Here is a 19402-nt window from a genome sequence, read left to right as displayed (position 1 = left end):
TGTTTTTTCTTGGGCTTCAAAGAATTTTAAAACAAAATTTATTTTAAAAACCATATACCTAAGAGGGGTATCAACCCTTCTTTTAGGATTATTATTAAAGAGTATAAGTGCAGTTTCTTTTCAAATGTATGTTATGTGTATATATCTATGTACACACATACAAACAAACAGTTGTGATGCTTTTCTGCCTGTTATAATACAAAAGGAAACTGTAAAGAAAAAAAAGAAGTCCTTTTTACCCAGTAATTAGAACTACAATTTTATTCAATTTGTTCTGTTAGCCACACTTTATACAGCTATCTGGTCAAACAAATAATGAGAAGGGGTACTAGAGGATTTCAGTATTTTATACTCTTGTCTACCAAATTAAAAAGAATGATTCTACAAATGGGAATACTAGTAAATTTAGTCATCTACAGACATTCTTAGCAAATTATAAAATAATTCCAAAGTGAATTTACAAAAAGGAAAAAAAAAAAATTAAAGGAGGCTATTATAAAATATAAAATTGGTGGACCTAAGGAAAAATCAATAGCAATATGCTAATAGGTTCTGATGAGAAAAAACAGATAATTTTATAATGTATAATTTTATAATTAATCTAATTAGAAAGTTAAATTCATCTATACTAGTTAAGTCCCTTAAGCACAAAAGGCTAAACTGTTTTATGCGCTAACATTTTCGCTTTCAACACTTTCATTATCTCACTAGGATGGGTAGTACAAAGATCAAAATTCTTTAAATAATTTCTAAACTAAATAATCTATGGGAAATAATATTTTTTAGAAACTTAAAGAATTAGTCCAACAATAGAAACTTCAAAAGCAGAAAAAAAATATTTCTAAATCACAAAGTTTTTCAAAACCAAGATTTTTTTTAGAAAGTCTAGCTAGAAAGACCTATTTTTTCACATTATTTTAAAAACAGCTTTATTTTTTATCAAAGTAAGACATATGCACAGTTTAAAGTGTCAAATAGTAATAATCCTAACAGCCAACATTTACTGAGCACATACATGTGCTAGATACTATTCTAAACATCTTAAAAGTATTGCCTCATTTAATCCTCAAAATCACCCCATGAAGTAGGTACAATTTTTCATCCCATTTTACAGAAAGGAGACTGAGGCAAGGAGACATCGACTAATTTATAAAAAGTTACACAGCTTCTAAGTAGCAGAATCAGGATTATAATCTTTTGGATCAAGTCCCTGACAACAGCCATTAAATTAGCTTTGTCTAAATAATTATAACACAATAGAAGAGAACAAAGAAGTTCTGTCCTATACCTATTCACCAAAAATTCCTGCTGTTTGAAGGCAACGATTTGTTAACTTTTTTGCTATTCCTTCTGATAGTTACCTTCAAACTTCAACAACGGTTTTCTATTGTTATTCCTTGATATTCAATGTTAAATATTATCTGACGAACTGAATATCTATTGTGAAAGGTGAGGATTTACCTTTTATTTAATTGCCCACTCTCACTTTGCCACCCCCAATGCTCCCATTATAACAATTTCTGGTTTAATATTCATTGTTAACATTTTTTATGATTATAAATATTATTCACAATTAAGCTACAGAGTATTCTATGGTTACCTCTTTTTTTCTTACAAAGAACTTTTGAAGGAAAAAAAGAACTTTTGTTTCTTAGTTTGCTACTTCATCCCCAACTTCAACAGAAATGTCAATCTTCTCTAGATGGATTAAATATATTAGGTAGTATCAGTTGCATTTTTCTCCTGGAGACAATCCTCCTGGAGCCCTCCATCCTCTTGATCTAACCCAGACTGGTGACTCTTTCTAAATCTTCTACACACCACTGTTCCTGCAGCAGGAATCCTCTTTGCCTCTCTCCCATATTGGTTCCTATTTTTTCCAATCCTGGGTCTTCCTCTTTCTTGGTTTAATTCTTTGTTTTGGTAGAATACATCCTCCAGAAACTTTCTGAGAAAAGTGTATTGGAAGTAAATTCTCTGAGACTCTGCATGTATGAAAATGTTTTCACACACCCACATACTTGATGGTTTTGATATATAATTCTAAGTTAAAAATAATTTTCTCCCAGAATTTTGATCTTCGAGCTTCAGTGTAGTTCTTTAGAAGTCTGATGTTATTCTGATTCTTAATTCTTTGTATATGGTCTGTTTTTTTTCCTCCTAGAAGATTTTAGGGTCCCTTTTTCTTTGGGATTTTGAAATTTCATGTATTTTGCCTTGGTATGTGTCTTTTTTTCACTTCCTATGCTATCAATCTTAAAATGCATGTCATTCAGTTCTGGGAAGGTTTTGGTATCATTTCTTTGACAAATTTCATTCGTTCCATTTCTTTCAATGACTTTTTTTCAATTTTTAATAGTATTCATATGGATGCTACTCTTATTAATTTGAGGATAATGATTTTAGTTTCTTTTGAAGTTTTCTTCTTAATCATGCATTGTTTCTGTTTCCTTGGCATCCTTTTTGACTGTTTTGGTCTTGCTTTAAATGTCTATTGACCTTTGGCTATCCACCACATTTAAAAGTTTGGCAGTTTCCCCAGAGAAGAATCCTCCAATATACAGTGTCAAGGAGGAGGGAGCTACAGATGCTCACTTAATCTCCGTTTTCAGTTCAGCCCCTTGCCCCTGGCTGTGCCTAACTGTCCTCAAATCCGTGGTCCCTTTAGTTCAATCTCCCCAGAAGGTAAATTTCCAATCTTCTGCCCAGGCTGGAGAGCGGAAGTTGCCAGGCTACTGGTGGGCTAAGGGAGATGGGTTTCTAACTGATTCTTATAACAGCCAATCTTTCTGTTTCCAGTGTTCTCCAAACTCCATACATTTTCTAACATATTTTTTTATTCTCAATGCCTGAGCCTTTGTTCTACAATATGAACTGGCTGCCTTCTTGGCTCCTCCCAGTCAATCTTATGTTGCAGCTTTCTCTGGTTGGCTAAAGTTAGTTACCACTAAACTTAAAACTTAAAAGTTAAAAACTTAACTTTTTCTAGCTTTCAAAAATGTGTTTGCTGTTGTCTTCTCTCCCTTCTCTTTGTTCTTGTTGTTTATGATCTTTTTATCCCTTTATTATTGTCTTAAAAGGATTTTCGAAGCAAAAGGCAGATTATTTTCTCACTAACCAGCCATTCAAACAGTAAGTTTTATCTGAGTAAAAACTTAAGGTTGTGACATGTTTCTAAATACAGAAGAAAACGCCTACTGAATCTTATTACTATCACTGATGCTGCTATAATTCACTTACCGATTTTGTTTGTTAACAGCTGTGTCTGCACCATTTAGAACCAGCTCTTTCACTTCTGTTGCACCAAAGTTTTCAACTGTGATCTATTAATTTAAATTTTTAAAAAAAGTCAATGTCAGACTCAAAACTTATTAGATTATTTTAATAACCTATTATTATACTCTATTTTCCTCTCATTAAATATAAGAACTAATAAATTTGAGGTAAAATTCTGTTACCATAAACCTATTTGTGAATTCTGCATAAAGCCACAACTAGAAATTTTCATCCGCTCTAGTATGAAATCCTACCTCAACTAACTAATTACAAATTACCAAGTGTTTGGTTAGTCAAAAACAGGAAACTAATTATTTACCATGCGTAAAACTTTAGAATGGTCACTATAGGAGTAAAATATTAGAATGGATGTTTTCCTTGGACAAGTGACAGAATCCAAGTGTCAAATGCATTCAGCTTAGATCAGCTATGCATTCTTCCCACATGACAGCTGCTACTCCTGTATTCCTCGTATCTGCCTTGTTGCATTCTTGATCACAGGTGGTTTTTCCAGTTATGCCATTAATTTGGTTTATAAAGACAATAGGTTATTTTGAAACCTTTTATTTCCCTTACTAGTCTGCTAATTTTCCTATAAGTATTACCTTTCCCACCTTTGCATCTTTTCTCTTTCTATTGTCTCTTTTTGGAATATTATCCTCTTTTATTAAAATGCTCTTTTAATACCTGCTATTTATAAAACACTATAGTGGGGGTGTGATGATAAGAAACTAATAAATCCCTGCTCTGAAGTTAGCTATCTAGTAAAGGAGGAGAAACAACTCATTATAATAAAATAAATGCTATAATAGAGACATAAACAAAATGCTATCAGCTCACAGAGGAAAGCAAACTTACTTCTAACCAGAGGAAGTATAAAAGACTTTGAAGAAGAAATATCATTTGAAAAGCACCTAGAAGGATGAGCAAAGGCTCTAAAAGATTGAGGAGGGTGGGATTTCCAACTGAGCACATAGATTGAACAAAAGGATAGATTCGAGAGTAAATAACAAGTTATGAAAATGTATGACTATGACTCTAAAAAACAGTAAGGTAAGGTATGTTAAAGAATACTGTGTGACATGACAAAACTTGGTATGAATGGAGGGATACAATGAAATTTAGAAAGAAAGCCAGATTACAAATGTCTTTGAAGCCCATTCTAAAGTTACTAAAGAGCCACTGAAAACCTCTGGGAAAGAAAGAGCAGCAGGAAGGAGTGTTTGAATGACCATAGTTCTTGGATATATTAAGCATTCACAAACTTAGTGACTGATAAAATAGAAATTAAATTGCTTGGAACCCAATATTTCAGTCAATTGAGATGATCAATAAAGAGTCAAAGATAACTCATCTGGTCATAAGTGAATCAATGGAAAAGGGGAACCAAAATGTCATAGTAAATAGAAAAAGTCCAAGGAGGATTATTTTCTTAAAAAAAAAAAAAATATTAAAAGAAATTATTTCATCTTAAATCTACCAAATTTTCTTAGAAATGCACTATGTGCCACTTCTTAAAATAATCAACGAATGGATAAACTTTTCTGAGGGGGCACATAAATTTTGGCAAATTGTGTTACAGTAGAATATGGTATTTTTTGTCAGCTTTGGCCACAAGATCATAAAGAGAACTGTTAGGGGGGAAAACAAACAAATACACAATAAATTTTGGCAAATTGTGTTACAGTAGAATATGGTATTTTTTGTCAGCTTTGGCCACAAGATCATAAAGAGAACTGTTAGGGGGGAAAACAAACAAATATAGAAAGTTTTTGAAAAGAAAAGAGAAAGAAAGAAAACCAAAGGTTTTACCATTTTCCCAAGAGTCTAATTTATAACATTCAAATCATTCCCTTCTGAAATGCCTTACATAATCCTTGCTGATTTTCTTTTCTTTGTCAACTAATCTACTTCTGCCTGATCCTCATTTGTCAATGGCTCTGCATGTGACTGGATGAGTTATTCAACATCCCTTTCACTGAATTAACAAAATTCTGCAACTTTTACAAGATTTGCAATTTCATTTTCCAAATAATATCCCAATGTGTTTGCATTTGTACTGTGGTATGCCATCCAACAGTAAGACAGACAAAATGGGCAAGGACGAATGTTAGTGCAAAGCAAAGAGGGATGTCTGAGCGGGAATTAATCTTTTAATTGGTAAGCTCATTAGTGAATATTCTCATGTTACAATAACCTTTGCTTCTCTAAATATTTTTGTAATTGAAGACTCAAAAATGAACACTTGAATGAAGAGGACTCCTTGCATTTGTAAAGATCTTTAGCATAACGATAAAGTATATAGGCTTTGAAGTCACAGGGCTGGGTATAAATACTATCTCTGACATGCAATGATTCTTTTCAGTTTTCTTCATCTGTAAAATAAGAATAATACCAATCTCATAGAATTGTTGAGGATTAAATGAAATAATGCATGTATTGTGATCAGTATATAGTTAATGCTCAATAAATGTTAGCTAAAGGGTTCTTAAAGAATTCCATCCACCAAAATAAAGAAAAAACGATAAGGCACAGCTGTTAAATAAAAGGCATGATGAATAATCAGGCTACCCTACGTCTTTTCATCTTACCGTAAAATTAAGACAAAATGTTTCCTCGACATCATCTTCTGGATAATCCAGTAACTGTTGCATGCTTCTGCAAAACAATATATATGTTCCTTTGTGGTAAAACATTATTGGGTATTTTGACTATTTTGCTTAAGTATAAGTACATATTTCTCACTCATTCTTGATAAAATCCTTTTATTAATTTGTACTTTTATATTTGTTTCAGAATGGTAGATGTACAATGGCAAACTTATAAGCAATGCTGAAGGAAAAAAAAAAAACACTCTAAGGTTTTTATCTCTTCCTCTGAATACAAAGGCCACGTATCTACCCATTTTCAACATTTATCCTTATTTACATACAATTTTTATTCCATTTCATGTAATAAAAAGAAACTTCACATATTCCAGCTAGGAATGAAGGTGATCAGAAGCAGCAGTCCAAATAAATCATTTAACTACTCTCAGGAAACATTACCTTCCTAAATTTATTATCTGATATTTGTAAAGTAATGTTAAACTACTAAATATTTAGCAAATGATTTTATACACATAAGTCTTTCAGGAGAAAATTTTGGATCTGAGTAACATAATGGGTTTTCCTTTGTTAGAAAGGCTTTTGTTGATTTCAGAAATTCAACAAGAACAACACAAAAACAAAACTCAATTATTCCTAAAACAAAAGCTTTGTGTACACTCCCCATTTCCTATTTCCTAAACCCCACCCTTGCCATTTTTTACAACTAACCTCCCAACATCAGGCACTAGTTCTTTCAAATCATCCAGGGATGGCTTCTTTTTCAGCAGTTTCTTATATAAAGCCAAAGGAAAATGGAGGTCCACAATAGTAAAATTATAAATTGCTAATCCACAGATAACACCAATCAAATGGAATAAATCACTGTCTTCAAATGTCTAAAAATATAAGGCAAAAAAAGTAAAGACTTGTTCTCCAAATTAAAACATTAAATTTTTTCTGATTACAAAAACACGTATTTGTAGCAGAAAATTTTAAGATACAGAAAAAAGTAATAAATAACAAGAAAAAGTTCATTCTCATTCCTATCTCCTTTGGATATTATCACTGTTAGTATTTTTGCACATTTCCATCCAATGTATTTTCTAAGACAGACAAAATTGAAATCTAGCTGAGAGCATACTATAAAACTTCACAACTGGCTTTTTTCCCCCAGAAATAAAAGCATTTCCATATCATTAAGCATTAAATTAATAAATGAAATGATTACTAGAACTTCTTCTGATTTAAAAAATTATACACTTCAAAATTTGGAAAATAAAAAACATAAAAAAGAAAATGAATAAACATCTGTAATGCAATCACTCAGAAACAATGATTTAGAAATTATTTTTATTTCCATCTACTGTAAGTTCAGAAAAATAATTTTAAAACATATTAAAAGTTTCCTCATTTTTCTAATTATAACATGAGTATTTTCCTATGTCATTAAATATTCTTCCAGAACACGATTTTTAATGGCTGCATATTATATCATATAAAAGTACCATGGTTTGCTAAATCAGCTATTTTATTACAGTTGGACATTTAGATTATTAAAACACAGAAAACAATGCTTATTTCCCTTTATCTTTAGAGAAATAATATATGGTCACAGAACATGCTGTTAGCATGATAGTTAAGGGAAAATTTTTTTATTAGATCTAGGGCGCCAGATCTGGCTCATTCACTATCTAACCTCAGTGTTTTAAAAGATAAAAATTGTATTCATCTCATATGGTTGGTGTGAGGATTAAACAGGGTAATGCATGTAAAATGCTTCTAGCGCAGTTCCTGAAGCACACAGTAAAGGCTCAATAAATGTCAGTTATTCTAACTAGTTAGTAATATTCAAAATAAGATGGGCATCTTTTTTGCATATATTTCGGTCCATAGTTTGGAATATTTCCTTAGGAGAAATTCTGCTTTGCAAGGAAGAATTTCGAAGTCAAAGGATAGTTAAGCATACTGCCAAACTATTTTCTTCCACACCTGTTCCAGTTTATACTGCCATCTGTAGTCCAGGAAAATGCCTATCTTTCCACATTTTCATCTGCACACACACACAAACACACAGTTCTAAGTTAAAAACGACAACTTGTTTTAGTATACATTTTTGACTATTAGTGATACTGAAAACTAGGGAGTTGTGTGTGCTTGTGAAATGCCTTTTCATGTACCTGGTCCATTTATCTTTTGGGGGTTAACGTGTTCTTGTATATTTGTATCTGAATTCTTCGTATATTAGGAGTATTACCCCTCTGTGTCATATTTGTTACACATATCCCAGTCTCTTATATGCTTTTTAATTTTATGTTTTTCTTATGCATAAATGTCACATTTTTCAGTGGTCAAATTAATCTTTTTCCCCTAAGATGTCCTACATTGTGTTTAACTTTAGAAAGTCCTTCTTAAATAGGGCAGACTGAATAATGTGTTAATCTCTCTTCCTCCTGAAATCCCTTTATATGAGAATAAAGAAATAAAAATGGTATAAACTGCCCTACACACACAAAAAGGAAGAGGGGAGGGTTTTAACAGCACTAAAGAGATGTTAATATTTTCAAAATACGAAAAGTAGATGGATGGCTGGTAACTGATTTGGTAAAGCAGAAAAAACTAAATCAGTAGCTTGTAGGAGGAAAGCCAATGAAAAACAAGCTAATTTGTGCTGCAGGCTCAGGAACTGGAAGTACCAATCAATACTTGTAAAGTCAGAGGTAGCCCAGCTAGCTCAGTTGGTAAAACATGACTCTGAAAGTCAGAGGTATTAGAGTGGGGTTGAAAATATGATGCTTGGTGGAAAGTCTTTTTGCCTTTCTGGAGAAGATGAGTCACAGAGGCTCTGGAATCTGAGACAGCTGATGGTCAGGGTGCTGCATTAAAAACAAAGGGATCAAATGAAGGTCTGTATAGTGAACAAGGAGAATTCTAGCTTCCCTTTTTTAGTGTTTGGAACACTACTAGAACACTGACAGCCAGGGCTACAATCTTTCTTGAAAAACCAAGGGGTAAAAAACCTATATATGCTGACATTTGAGGGTTCCCCCTTGGAAGGTACTCATCTAATCTCTATGAATGGGGCCTGTAAATCATAAATGTATGTGCGCATAACCATAAAGTATCTAGGTAGCTTTTCAGTGTCACACTCTTAAATGTGAGTAAACAGCCAAGGATCACAAAAAAAAACAAAACAAACAAAAGAAACTTGGAGGAATAAGAGGTACTGTGGAAAACAAAAAACTGTGTCAAACAAAAAAAACGTATCCAATATTCAACTAAAATGTATGAGGCATGCAAAAAAAGAAGAAAATATGGCCCATTCACAAGAAAAGAAGAAATTAATATAAACTGTCCTTGAGAAAGCCCAGACATTGGACTTACTGGATGAAGACTTTAAATCAACTGTCTTAAATATCCTCAAAGAGCTAAAGGAAAGCATGGAAAAATAACTAAAGAAAACCAGGATAACAACGTCTCATCGAATAGAGACTATCAACAAAGAGAGAGAAATTACAAAAAGGAACCAAATGGAAATTCTGGAGCTGAAAAGTACAATAACTGAAATGGAAAATTCACTAGAGCTGTACAAAAAGAGATTTGAGTAGGCAGAAAAGAGAATCAGCAAACATGAAGATAGGTTGATTGAGATTATCCACTTTGAGGAACAACAGCAAGAAAAAAGAATGAAGAAACATGAACTGAGCCTAAGGGATCTGTGGTACCATCAAGTGTACCATCATACAAATAGTAATGAGTCTCAGAAGGAGAAAAGGGAGAGAAACAGGCAGACAGAATATTTAAAGAAATGGTTGAAAACGTCCCAAATTTGATAAAAGACATAAATCTAACATCCAAGAAGCTCAACAAACTCCAAACACAACAAACTCGAGATTCACATCCAGACACATTATAATCAAATGAATAACAAAGAGAGCTTATTTTTTGTTTTTTTTTTGCTGAGGAAGAGTTGTCCTGAGCTAACATGTGCTGCCAACAGAGTATTAAAAGTAGCAAAAGAGAAGCAACTCATCACACAGCAGGGCTCCTCAATGAGATTAACAGCTGATTTCTAATCAGAAACCAGGCATGCCAAAAAACAGTGGGATGACAGACTTAAAGGGCTGAAAGAAAAAACTGCCAAGCAAGAATTCCATATCCAGGAAATAAATCTCAAATAAAGAAAAACTGAAGGAGTTTGTTGCTACTAGATCTTCCCTACATCCTACAAGAAATGCTCGAGTCCATCAGGCTGAAAGGAAAGGATGCTACACAGTTAACTCAAAGGCATATGAAGAAATAAAGAACTCTGGTAAAAGTAGCTATACAGGTAAATATAAAAGTTATTCTTACTGTACTTTTGATTTTTAAATCCTCTTTTTTTCTCTATATGGTTTAAAAGACAAATGCATAAAATAATTATAAATCTACATTAATGGACACATAATGTATAAAGCTGTAAGTTGTGATGATAACAAAAAAATGAGGGAGGAACAGAGCTGTTCTAGGAGCAGAGTTTCTACATACTATTGAAATTAAGTTGGTATTAATTCAAAGTAGATTGTTATAAATTTAAGATGTTAATTATAACCTGAGAGCAACTACTAAGAAAATAACAGAAATATATACAGAAAAGAACATGAGAAGGGAATCAAAACAATAAACTAGAAAAAAAGCAATTAAACACACAAAAACGGGCAGTAATGGAGGAATGGAAGAACAAAGAAGATATGACATACAGAAAACAAATAGCAAAATGGCAGAAGTGCTTTTTTACCAGTAATGACTTTAAATGTAAATGGATTAAATTCTGCAATCAAAAGGCAGAGATTGGCAGAATGGATTGAAACAGACAAACAAACAAACATGATTCAACTACATACTGTCTACAAGCCTCACTCTAGATCCAAAGACACAATTAGGTTGAAAGTAAAAGCTTGGGAAAAGATATTCCATGTAAATAATAATCAAAAGAGGGCTAAGTGGCTGTGCTAATATCAAAATAGACTTTAAGTCAAAAATTTTTTAAATAGACAAAGAAAAACATATATTGATAAAAGCATCAATTCATCAAGAAGATGTAACATTTACAAATATATACATACCTAACAATACAGCTTCAAAATATATGAAGCAAAAACTGACAGAATTGAAGGGAGAAATACAGTTCTAAAATAACAGTAACCCCACTTTCAATATTGGATAGAACAATCAGACAGAAGATCTTTAAGGAAATAGAGGACTTGAACAACATTATCAACTAACTAGACCTAAGAGACAGATATAGAACATTACATCAAACAGCAGAATACACATTCTTCTCAAGTACACATGGAACATTTTCCAGGATACACCATATGTTAGGTTCCAAAGTTAAATCTCAACAATTTTAAAAAGACTAAAATCATAAAAAATATCTTCTCAGACCATAATTAAATGAAACTAGAAAGCAATAACTAAAGGAAATAGGAAAAACTCACAAAGATGTGAAAATTAAACACACTGTTAAATAACCAATGGATCAAAGAAGGTATCACAAGGGAAATCAGAAAATACTTAGAGACTAATGAACATGAAAACACAACATACAAAAATTTATGGGATGCGAGGAAAGCACTGTTCAGGGGGAAATTTATAGGTGTAAACACCAAAATGAAAAAGGAAAAAATGTCTCCAATCAATAACCTAACTTTATATCCTAAGGAGGAATAAAAAGAAGAGCAAACTAAACCCAAAACTAGCAGAGGGAGAAAATAATAAAGATTAAAGTGGAGATAAATGAAACAGAGAATAGAAAAACAATACAAAGGAGCAACAAAACCAAAAGTTGATTTTTTTAAAAAGATCAACAAAACTGACATTAGCTAGAATGACCAAGAAAAAAAGAAGACTCACATTACTAAAATCAGCATTGAAAGTGGGGACATTACTATCAATCTCACAGAAATAAAAAGGATTATAAGAGAATACAATGAACAACTGCCAACAAAATAGATAATCTAGATGAAGTGGACAAATTCCTAGAAACACACAAACTACCAAACTGACACTAGAAGAACTAGAAAATCTAAAAAAAACCTATAACAAGAAATGAGATTTAATCACTAATCAAAAAGCTTCCAACAAAGGAAAGCCTGGGACCAGATTCTACCAAACATTTAAAGAAGAATTATCATCAATCCTTCTCAAACTCTTCCAAGAAATGGAAGAGGAGGGAACAGTTCCTAACTCATTCTATGAGGTCAGCACTACCATGATACCAAAGCCAAAGACACCACACACACAAAAAAGAAAACTACAGACCATCTTTACAAATAAGGACGGAAAAACCACAAACAGAATACTAATATGCTGAATCCAGCAGCATATTAAAAGGATTATAACACCATGACCAAGTGAGATTTACCCCAGGAATGCAAAGTGGTTCAACATAAGAAAATCAACCAGTGTAGTACATCACATTAATGGAATGAAGGAAGGAAACCACATGATCATCTCCACTGATGCAGAAAAAGTATTTGCAAAATCCAATATTCTTTCAGGATAAATATATTCAACAAACTAGGCACAGAAGGGAACTTCTTTAACACGATAAAAGGAATTTATTTAAAAAAAAAACCACAGCTAACATCCCACTCAGATCAGGAACAAGAGAAGCATGTCCACTCTTACCACTTATATTTGACAGTGTACTGGAAGTTCAAGCCAGGGCAATTAGGCAAGAAAAAGAAATAAAGGTATCCAAACTGTAAAAAAAGAAGTAAAATTAAATCTATTGGATTTGTAGATGATATGATCTTGTATACAGAAAATCCTAAAGAATCCACAAAATAAACTATTAGGACTAATAAATGAATTCAGCAAAGTTACATGATACAAGATCAACATACAAAAATCAGTTGTATTTCTATACACTAGCAATAAACAAACCAAAAATAAAATTAAGAAAACAATTCCATTTATGACAGCATCAAAATGAACAAAATACTCAGAAATAAATTTAACCAAGGAGGTGTAAGACTTGTACACTGAAAACTACAAAACATTGCTGAAAGAAATTAAAGACCTAAATAAATGGAAAGACATCCCATGTTTATGGACTAGAAGACCATATTGTTAAGATGGCAATATTTCTCAAACTGATCTAGATTCAACACATTCTATATGAAAACCTCACTGGCTTTTTTTGCAGAAATAGAAAAGCTAACCATAAAATTCATACAGAATTGCAAGGGACCTCTAATAGTCAAAACAATCTTGAACGAGAACAAAGCGAGAGGACTCACACATTTCATTTCAAAACCTACCATAAAGGTACAGTAAACAAGCAAGTGTGGTATTGGCATAAGGACAGACATATGTATCACTGGAATAAAATTGAGGGTCCAGAAATAAATCCATACATTCACAGTCAATTAATTTCTGATACAGGTGCCAAGATTATTCAATGGAGAAAGAATAGTCTCTTTAACAAACAATGGTAGGACAACCAGGTATTCACATGCAAAAGATGCAGTTGAACTCTTACCTTCCACCACAGACAAAAATTAACTCAAAACAGATCAAAGACCTAAATATAACAGCTCAAACTATAAAACTCTTACAAGAAAACTCAGGAGTAAATCTTCATGACCTTGAATTTGTCAATGGTTCTTAGTTATGACACCAAGAGCACAAGCAACAAAAGAAAAAATTAATAAGACATCAAAATTTAAAACTTTTGTATCCTTGCCACTCTTATTCAACATAGTATTAGAAGTTTTAGCCAAAGCAATTAGGCAAGAAAAAGAAATAAAATGCATACAAATTGGAAAGGAAGAAGTAAAACTGTCACTATTTGTGGATGACATGATTCTATATATAGAAAACCCTAAAGAATCCACCAAAAAACTATTAGAAATAATTAATGAATACAGGAAAGTTGCAGGGTACAAAATCAACATACAAAAATCAGTTGCATTTCTATACATTAATAACAAACTAGCAGAAAGAGAAATCAACAATACATCCCATTTACAATCACAACAAAAAGAATAAAATACCTAGGAATAAATTTAACCAAGGAGGTGAAAGACCTATACACTGAAAACTATAAGACATTACTGAAAGAAATCAAAGAAGACATAAAGAAATGGAAAGATATTCTGTGCTCACGGATTGGAAGAAAAAACATAGTTAAAATGTCTGTATTACCCAAAGAAATATACAGATTCAATGCAATCCCAATCAGAATCCCAATGACATTCTTCACAGAAAGAGAACAAAGAATACTAAAACTTATATGGGACAACAAAAGAGCCTGAATAGCCAAAGCAATCCTGAGAAAAAAGAACAAAGCTGGAGTTATCATACTCCCTGAAATCAAAATATACTACAAAGCTATAGTAATTAAAACAGTATAGTACTGGTACAAAAACAGACATACAGATCAATGGAACAGAATTGAGAGCCCAGAAATAAAACCACACATCTATGGACAGCTAATCTTCAAAAAAGGAGCCAAGAATATACAATGGAGAAAGGAAAGTGTCTTCACTAAATGATTTTGAGAAAACTGGACAGCCACATGCAAAAGAATGAAAGTAAACCATTATCCTATACCATATACAAAAATTAACTCAAAATGGATTAAAGACTTTAATGCAAGACCTGAAACCATAAAACTTCTAGAAGAAAACACAGGCAGTACACTCTTTGACCTCAGTCTTAGTAGTATCTTACTGAATACCTTGTTTCCTCTGGCAAAGGAAACAAAAGAAAAAATAAATGGGACTCTAGTAGACTAAAAAACTTCTGCATGGCAAAAGAAACTATCAACAAAATGAAAAGAAAACCCAACAACTGGGAGAAAATATCTGCAAATCATATATCCAACAAGGGGTTAATTTCCAAAATACATAAAGAACTCATAAAACTCAACAACAAACAAACAACCTGATCAAAAAATGGGCAGAGGATATGAACAGACACTCTTCCAAAGAAGAAATACACATGGCCAACAGGCACGTGAAAAGATGTTCAACATCACTAATTATTAGGGAAATGCAAATCAAAACTACAATGAGATATCACCTCACAGCCGTCAGAATGGCTATTATTAAAAAGTCAAGAAATAACAAGTGTTGGAGAGGATGTAGAGAAAAGGGAATGCTCATACACTGCTGGTGGGAATGCAAACTGGTACAGCTACTATGGAAAACAGTATGGAGATTTCTCAAAAATTAAAAATAGAAATACCTAAAGATCCAGCTATTCTACTTCTAGGTATTTATCCAAGGAACATGAAAACACTAATTCGAAAAGATATATGCACCCCTATGTTCACTGCAGCATTATTCACAATGGCCAAGACTTGGAAGCAACCCAAGTGCCCATCAATGGATGAATGGATAAAGAAGATGTAGTGTGTATATATATATATACATACACATACACATATACACAATAGAATACTACTCAGCTGTAAAAAAGATGAAATCATGCCATCTGCTGCAACATGGATGGACCTTGAGGGTATTATGCCAAGCAAAGTCAGACAGAGAAAGACAAATACCGTATAATTTCCCTCATACATGGAAGACAAACACATAGATAAGGAGAACAGACCGGTGGTTACCAGAGAGGAAGGGGGTGGGGAGAGCAAAAGGGGTAAAAGGGGCACATGTGTATGGTGACAGATGGAGACTAGACTTTTGGTGGCAAATATGACGCAGTCTATTCAGAAGCTGAAATATAATGATGTACAACTGAGGGGCCGACCCGGTGACGTAGCAGTTAAGTTTACACGTTCCGCTTCGGCGGCCCAGGGTTTGCTGGTTTGGATCCTGCAGGCAGACCTACTCACCGCTCATCAAGTCATGCTGGGGCAGCGTTCCACATAGATGAGCTACAACTCTACAAGAATGATATAGAACTACGTATTGGGACTTTGGGGAGAAAAAAAGAAAATGAGGAAGATTGGCAACAGATGCTAGCGCAGGGCCAATCTTCCTCAAAAAAAAAAAATAATAATGTACAACTTAAATTTACACAATGTCATAAACCAATGTGACCTCAATAAAATAATTTAAAAAAAAAACTTTTCTATCAAAGGACATTATCAAGAAAGTGAAGACACTGCATAGAATGGGAGAAAATATTTGTATATAATATATTCATTAGGGGTCTAGTACCCAGAATATACAAAGAACTCTAAAAACTCAACAACAGAAAAATAAACAATTCAACTAAAAAATGAGCAAAGGACTTGAAAGACATTTTGCTAAAGAAGATATATAAATGGCCAAACAAGCACATCATTAGTCATTAGGGAAATGCTAATCAAAACCACAGTGAGATACCACTTCATGCCCACTATAATAAGAAATAAATATATAAATAAAACATTTTAAAATACATAATAAAAAAGAAAACAAAAAAAGGAAAATAACAAATGTTGGCTAGGATCTGGAGGAATTGGAATCCTCATATATTGCTGATGGGAATATAAAATGGTGCAGCCATTGTGGAAAACAGTTTCATGGTTTCTCAAAAAGCCAAACAACTATCATATGACCCAGCAATTCCATTACTAGGTATATGCCCCAAATAACTGCAAACAGTGTGCAAACAAAAACTTGTACACCGAGTGTTCACAGTGGCACTATTCACAATATTCCACCAAAAAGAGGTAAACAACTTAAATGTCCATCAACTGATGAATGGATAAACAAAACATAGTATAGCCATATAATGGAATGTTATTCAGCTACAAAAAAGGACTGAAGTACTGATGCATGGTACAACATGGTGAACCTTGGAAACATTATGCTAAGTGAAAAAAGCCAGACACAAAAGCCCACATATTGTATGATTCCATTTAGAGCAAACAGCGAGAATGGACAAATCCACAGAGATAGATAGTAGAGTAGTGGCTGTCAGGGGCTGGAGGGAGAAGGAAATGGGTAGTAATTGTTAAATGTGTACAGGTTTCCTTTTGAGGTGATGAAATGTTCTCGAATTAGATAGTGGTGATGACTGCACAACACTGTGAATCTACTAAATGCCACTGAATTATACATTTTAAAATTCCTAAAATAGTGAATTTCATGTTATGTGAATTTTACCTCATTAAAAAAATTAAAATAAAAAGAACATACAGCCCTCTGCCTTCCTCCTTCCCTTTGTCTGGGCTGAGCTTTTGGCTAGTGTAGCCAGAAGACTGGCTACATAGAGCGTAGATTGAGTAAATACCTTGACGATGATGGCTGTGAAGTTTCTCACTGGTGATTTAAGTCACATAAAATGGAAAAGGAGAAGGCTAGAGCAAACTCTGTGGTGTTTGCATATAATCGGAGGTATCAGTATGAGATGTGTGCATACATACATATAGTTCCTTCCTAGTTCTGTCTACTGTGAGAATCTGAAAGCAATGAGTCCCTGATAACCATGAGTATACATAGCATCCAGAGCTTGATTTCTAAATACCATTTTCCACTTACAGAAGTCAGGACTCTTAGGAGAAATGGCTGATGTCAGGGCTGGGGTAGAGAAAACACAAGATGAACCTGGAACATTTGTTGTACCAAATGTGAGGAATAATTAAAGAATAAGGGAGACATGTCAAAAGTACACCAAAGAGGAGCCAGCTCTATGGGGCTCCCATTGGCCAAATCAAGACATGACTGAAAAAGTCTCCCAGAGATCCATGATAAAGCTTGCTAAAACTTTACCTCTCTGCAGAACTGAATAAAGGCCCACAGAACTCTTTGTGTTCCTAGCAGGACAGGCCTCCATGCCATGTACCCTCTCAAATTCTATCTGCCACACCACCACAAACTGCATTGCGAGACTAGCGCCAAGAAGAAGACCATAATTCGAGACCAGTCTCTCCAAGGAGACCATAATTCGAGCAGATTGTCCACCTACCTCAGAGGCTATCAGGACTATTCCACCATGTCTTACATGCCTGTTTATCTATCAACATAGGAAGCCTCAAAACTCACAGGTTACCCCTAATCCCACCTCCTCGTGGCATTCTATAGGCTCTAAAATCTGATGCAGTCTTACGACTGTCCTTGCTCCACCAAACTCTTTCACTATTTGCTCTGGAATTCACAATCTATCATTTGGAAAACTGCCCATATCCTAAACTTCTCCAAATTTTCCTTCCCCCTTTTTCTAAATGGAGAAGACTGTCTCCTGAGGACATTATTTCCCCCAAAGCTCTCATAAATGGTGTCCGTTTTCTCTTCCAACTCTTCATATGACTGGGCCTAGAGGCAGGTCTCCTATCTCTTCACTCCTTCTAGACCTGCTTCCATTTGCCTTCTCTTTTTTTTGGTGAGGAAGATTGTCCCCGAGCTAACATCTGTGCCAGTCTTCTTCTATTTTGTCTATGGAACACCTCCATAGCATGGCTCGATGAGTGGTGTGCAGGTCTGTGCCTGGGACCAAACCCGCGAACCCCAGGCCTCTGAAGCAGAGCACGTGAACCTAACCACTATGTCACCGGACCGGCCTCCATTTGCCTTCTTAAAACCCCCAGTTCCTCTGAAACACATGCCAACTGACCACATCCCCTGCTACTGTTCCTTGACAGTCATCAAAAGACCATCCATAGTTCCCTCACTCACAAGCTTTAGCACTATCTTATGCTTTCTTTCTCTACACTATTCGTGCCATTGTTTTTGATGATTTTAATATCCAGGCAAAAAAAGGCATCCAACACACTAGCCTCTCAGTTCCTTGACCTGCTTATTTCCAACAATCTTGTCCTCCATCACATCTCACACACCCATTCCCATGATTATATTTTACATTCAACTGCAACCCTGCAAATCTCAAGCATTCCCCATCTGACCATCATTTCCTACTTTATAACTCACTCTTCCTAATACCTCGACTCACACTACAACTCAACTCCACCAGCACCTGTAATCCACTGACCCCACCACTTTTTTTTTTTTAACTTCTATCACCCCGAAGTCCTCACACCTTCCTCCTTACAAAGTTTAAATTCCATGACTCATCAAGATAATCACTCCCTTGCCCTTTATTCCTTTCTGTTTATGCTCACTTGCTAAAACCCCAACCTGGTTAAAATCAACTGTCTGCCTCATCCTTACCTCCACCCAAGCAACTAGTGACTAAAATAAAAAATACAACCCTGTTGACTGGTTTCATTTAAATTCATGAACATACATTTAAAACGAGTCTCCAATGCTGCCAGTCTAATCCTATATTTATTTACATGGTCAACTTATTTTCCCACTCCCCGCAGTGATTATTTCACTACTTCTCCTTTATCTTCAACCCTCCAAGACTCTTCTCCCTATCCTGACCCTCTAATATCTTGCATCTTATTTCACTGTAAAGTAGAAATAATTCTAAGAGAACTTTCACAACCTACCACCATCAAATCTACCAAGAAATTTGTATTTACATATATACTTGGCTTTCCCTCCTGATAATACAGATCTATGTGTCTAAATTGCAGCCAACCCTCCACTAGTGCCCTTAACTCCATCCTTTCTCCACAACCTAAGGACTCTGATCCTGCA

At 34.2% G+C, this 19402-nt stretch overlaps 1 protein-coding gene across 7 annotated transcripts in view; it reads right to left on the bottom strand.

The window, feature by feature from the left end:
- The window catches only part of HERC4 (HECT and RLD domain containing E3 ubiquitin protein ligase 4), a 151867-nt gene that overhangs the window by 8736 nt on the left and 123729 nt on the right, over positions 1 to 19402 (bottom strand). For all 7 annotated transcript variants that reach the window (XM_087432136.1, XM_087432138.1, XM_087432139.1 and 4 more), the window contains 3 exons: positions 6594 to 6760; positions 5868 to 5934; positions 3241 to 3323 (listed from right to left, as the gene is read on the bottom strand). In XM_087432136.1, coding sequence (XP_087288262.1) covers positions 3241 to 3323; positions 5868 to 5934; positions 6594 to 6760 — 317 coding nt within the window. The remainder of the gene's footprint in view (positions 1 to 3240; positions 3324 to 5867; positions 5935 to 6593; positions 6761 to 19402) is intronic.

Source organism: Ceratotherium simum, chromosome 6 (assembly GCF_057802395.1).
Source record: "Ceratotherium simum simum isolate JZ-2026a chromosome 6, ASM5780239v1, whole genome shotgun sequence".
NCBI lineage: Eukaryota > Metazoa > Chordata > Mammalia > Perissodactyla > Rhinocerotidae > Ceratotherium > Ceratotherium simum.
The sequence above is the reverse complement of the archived record's forward strand: the minus strand, read 5'-3'. Positions and strand labels throughout refer to the sequence as shown.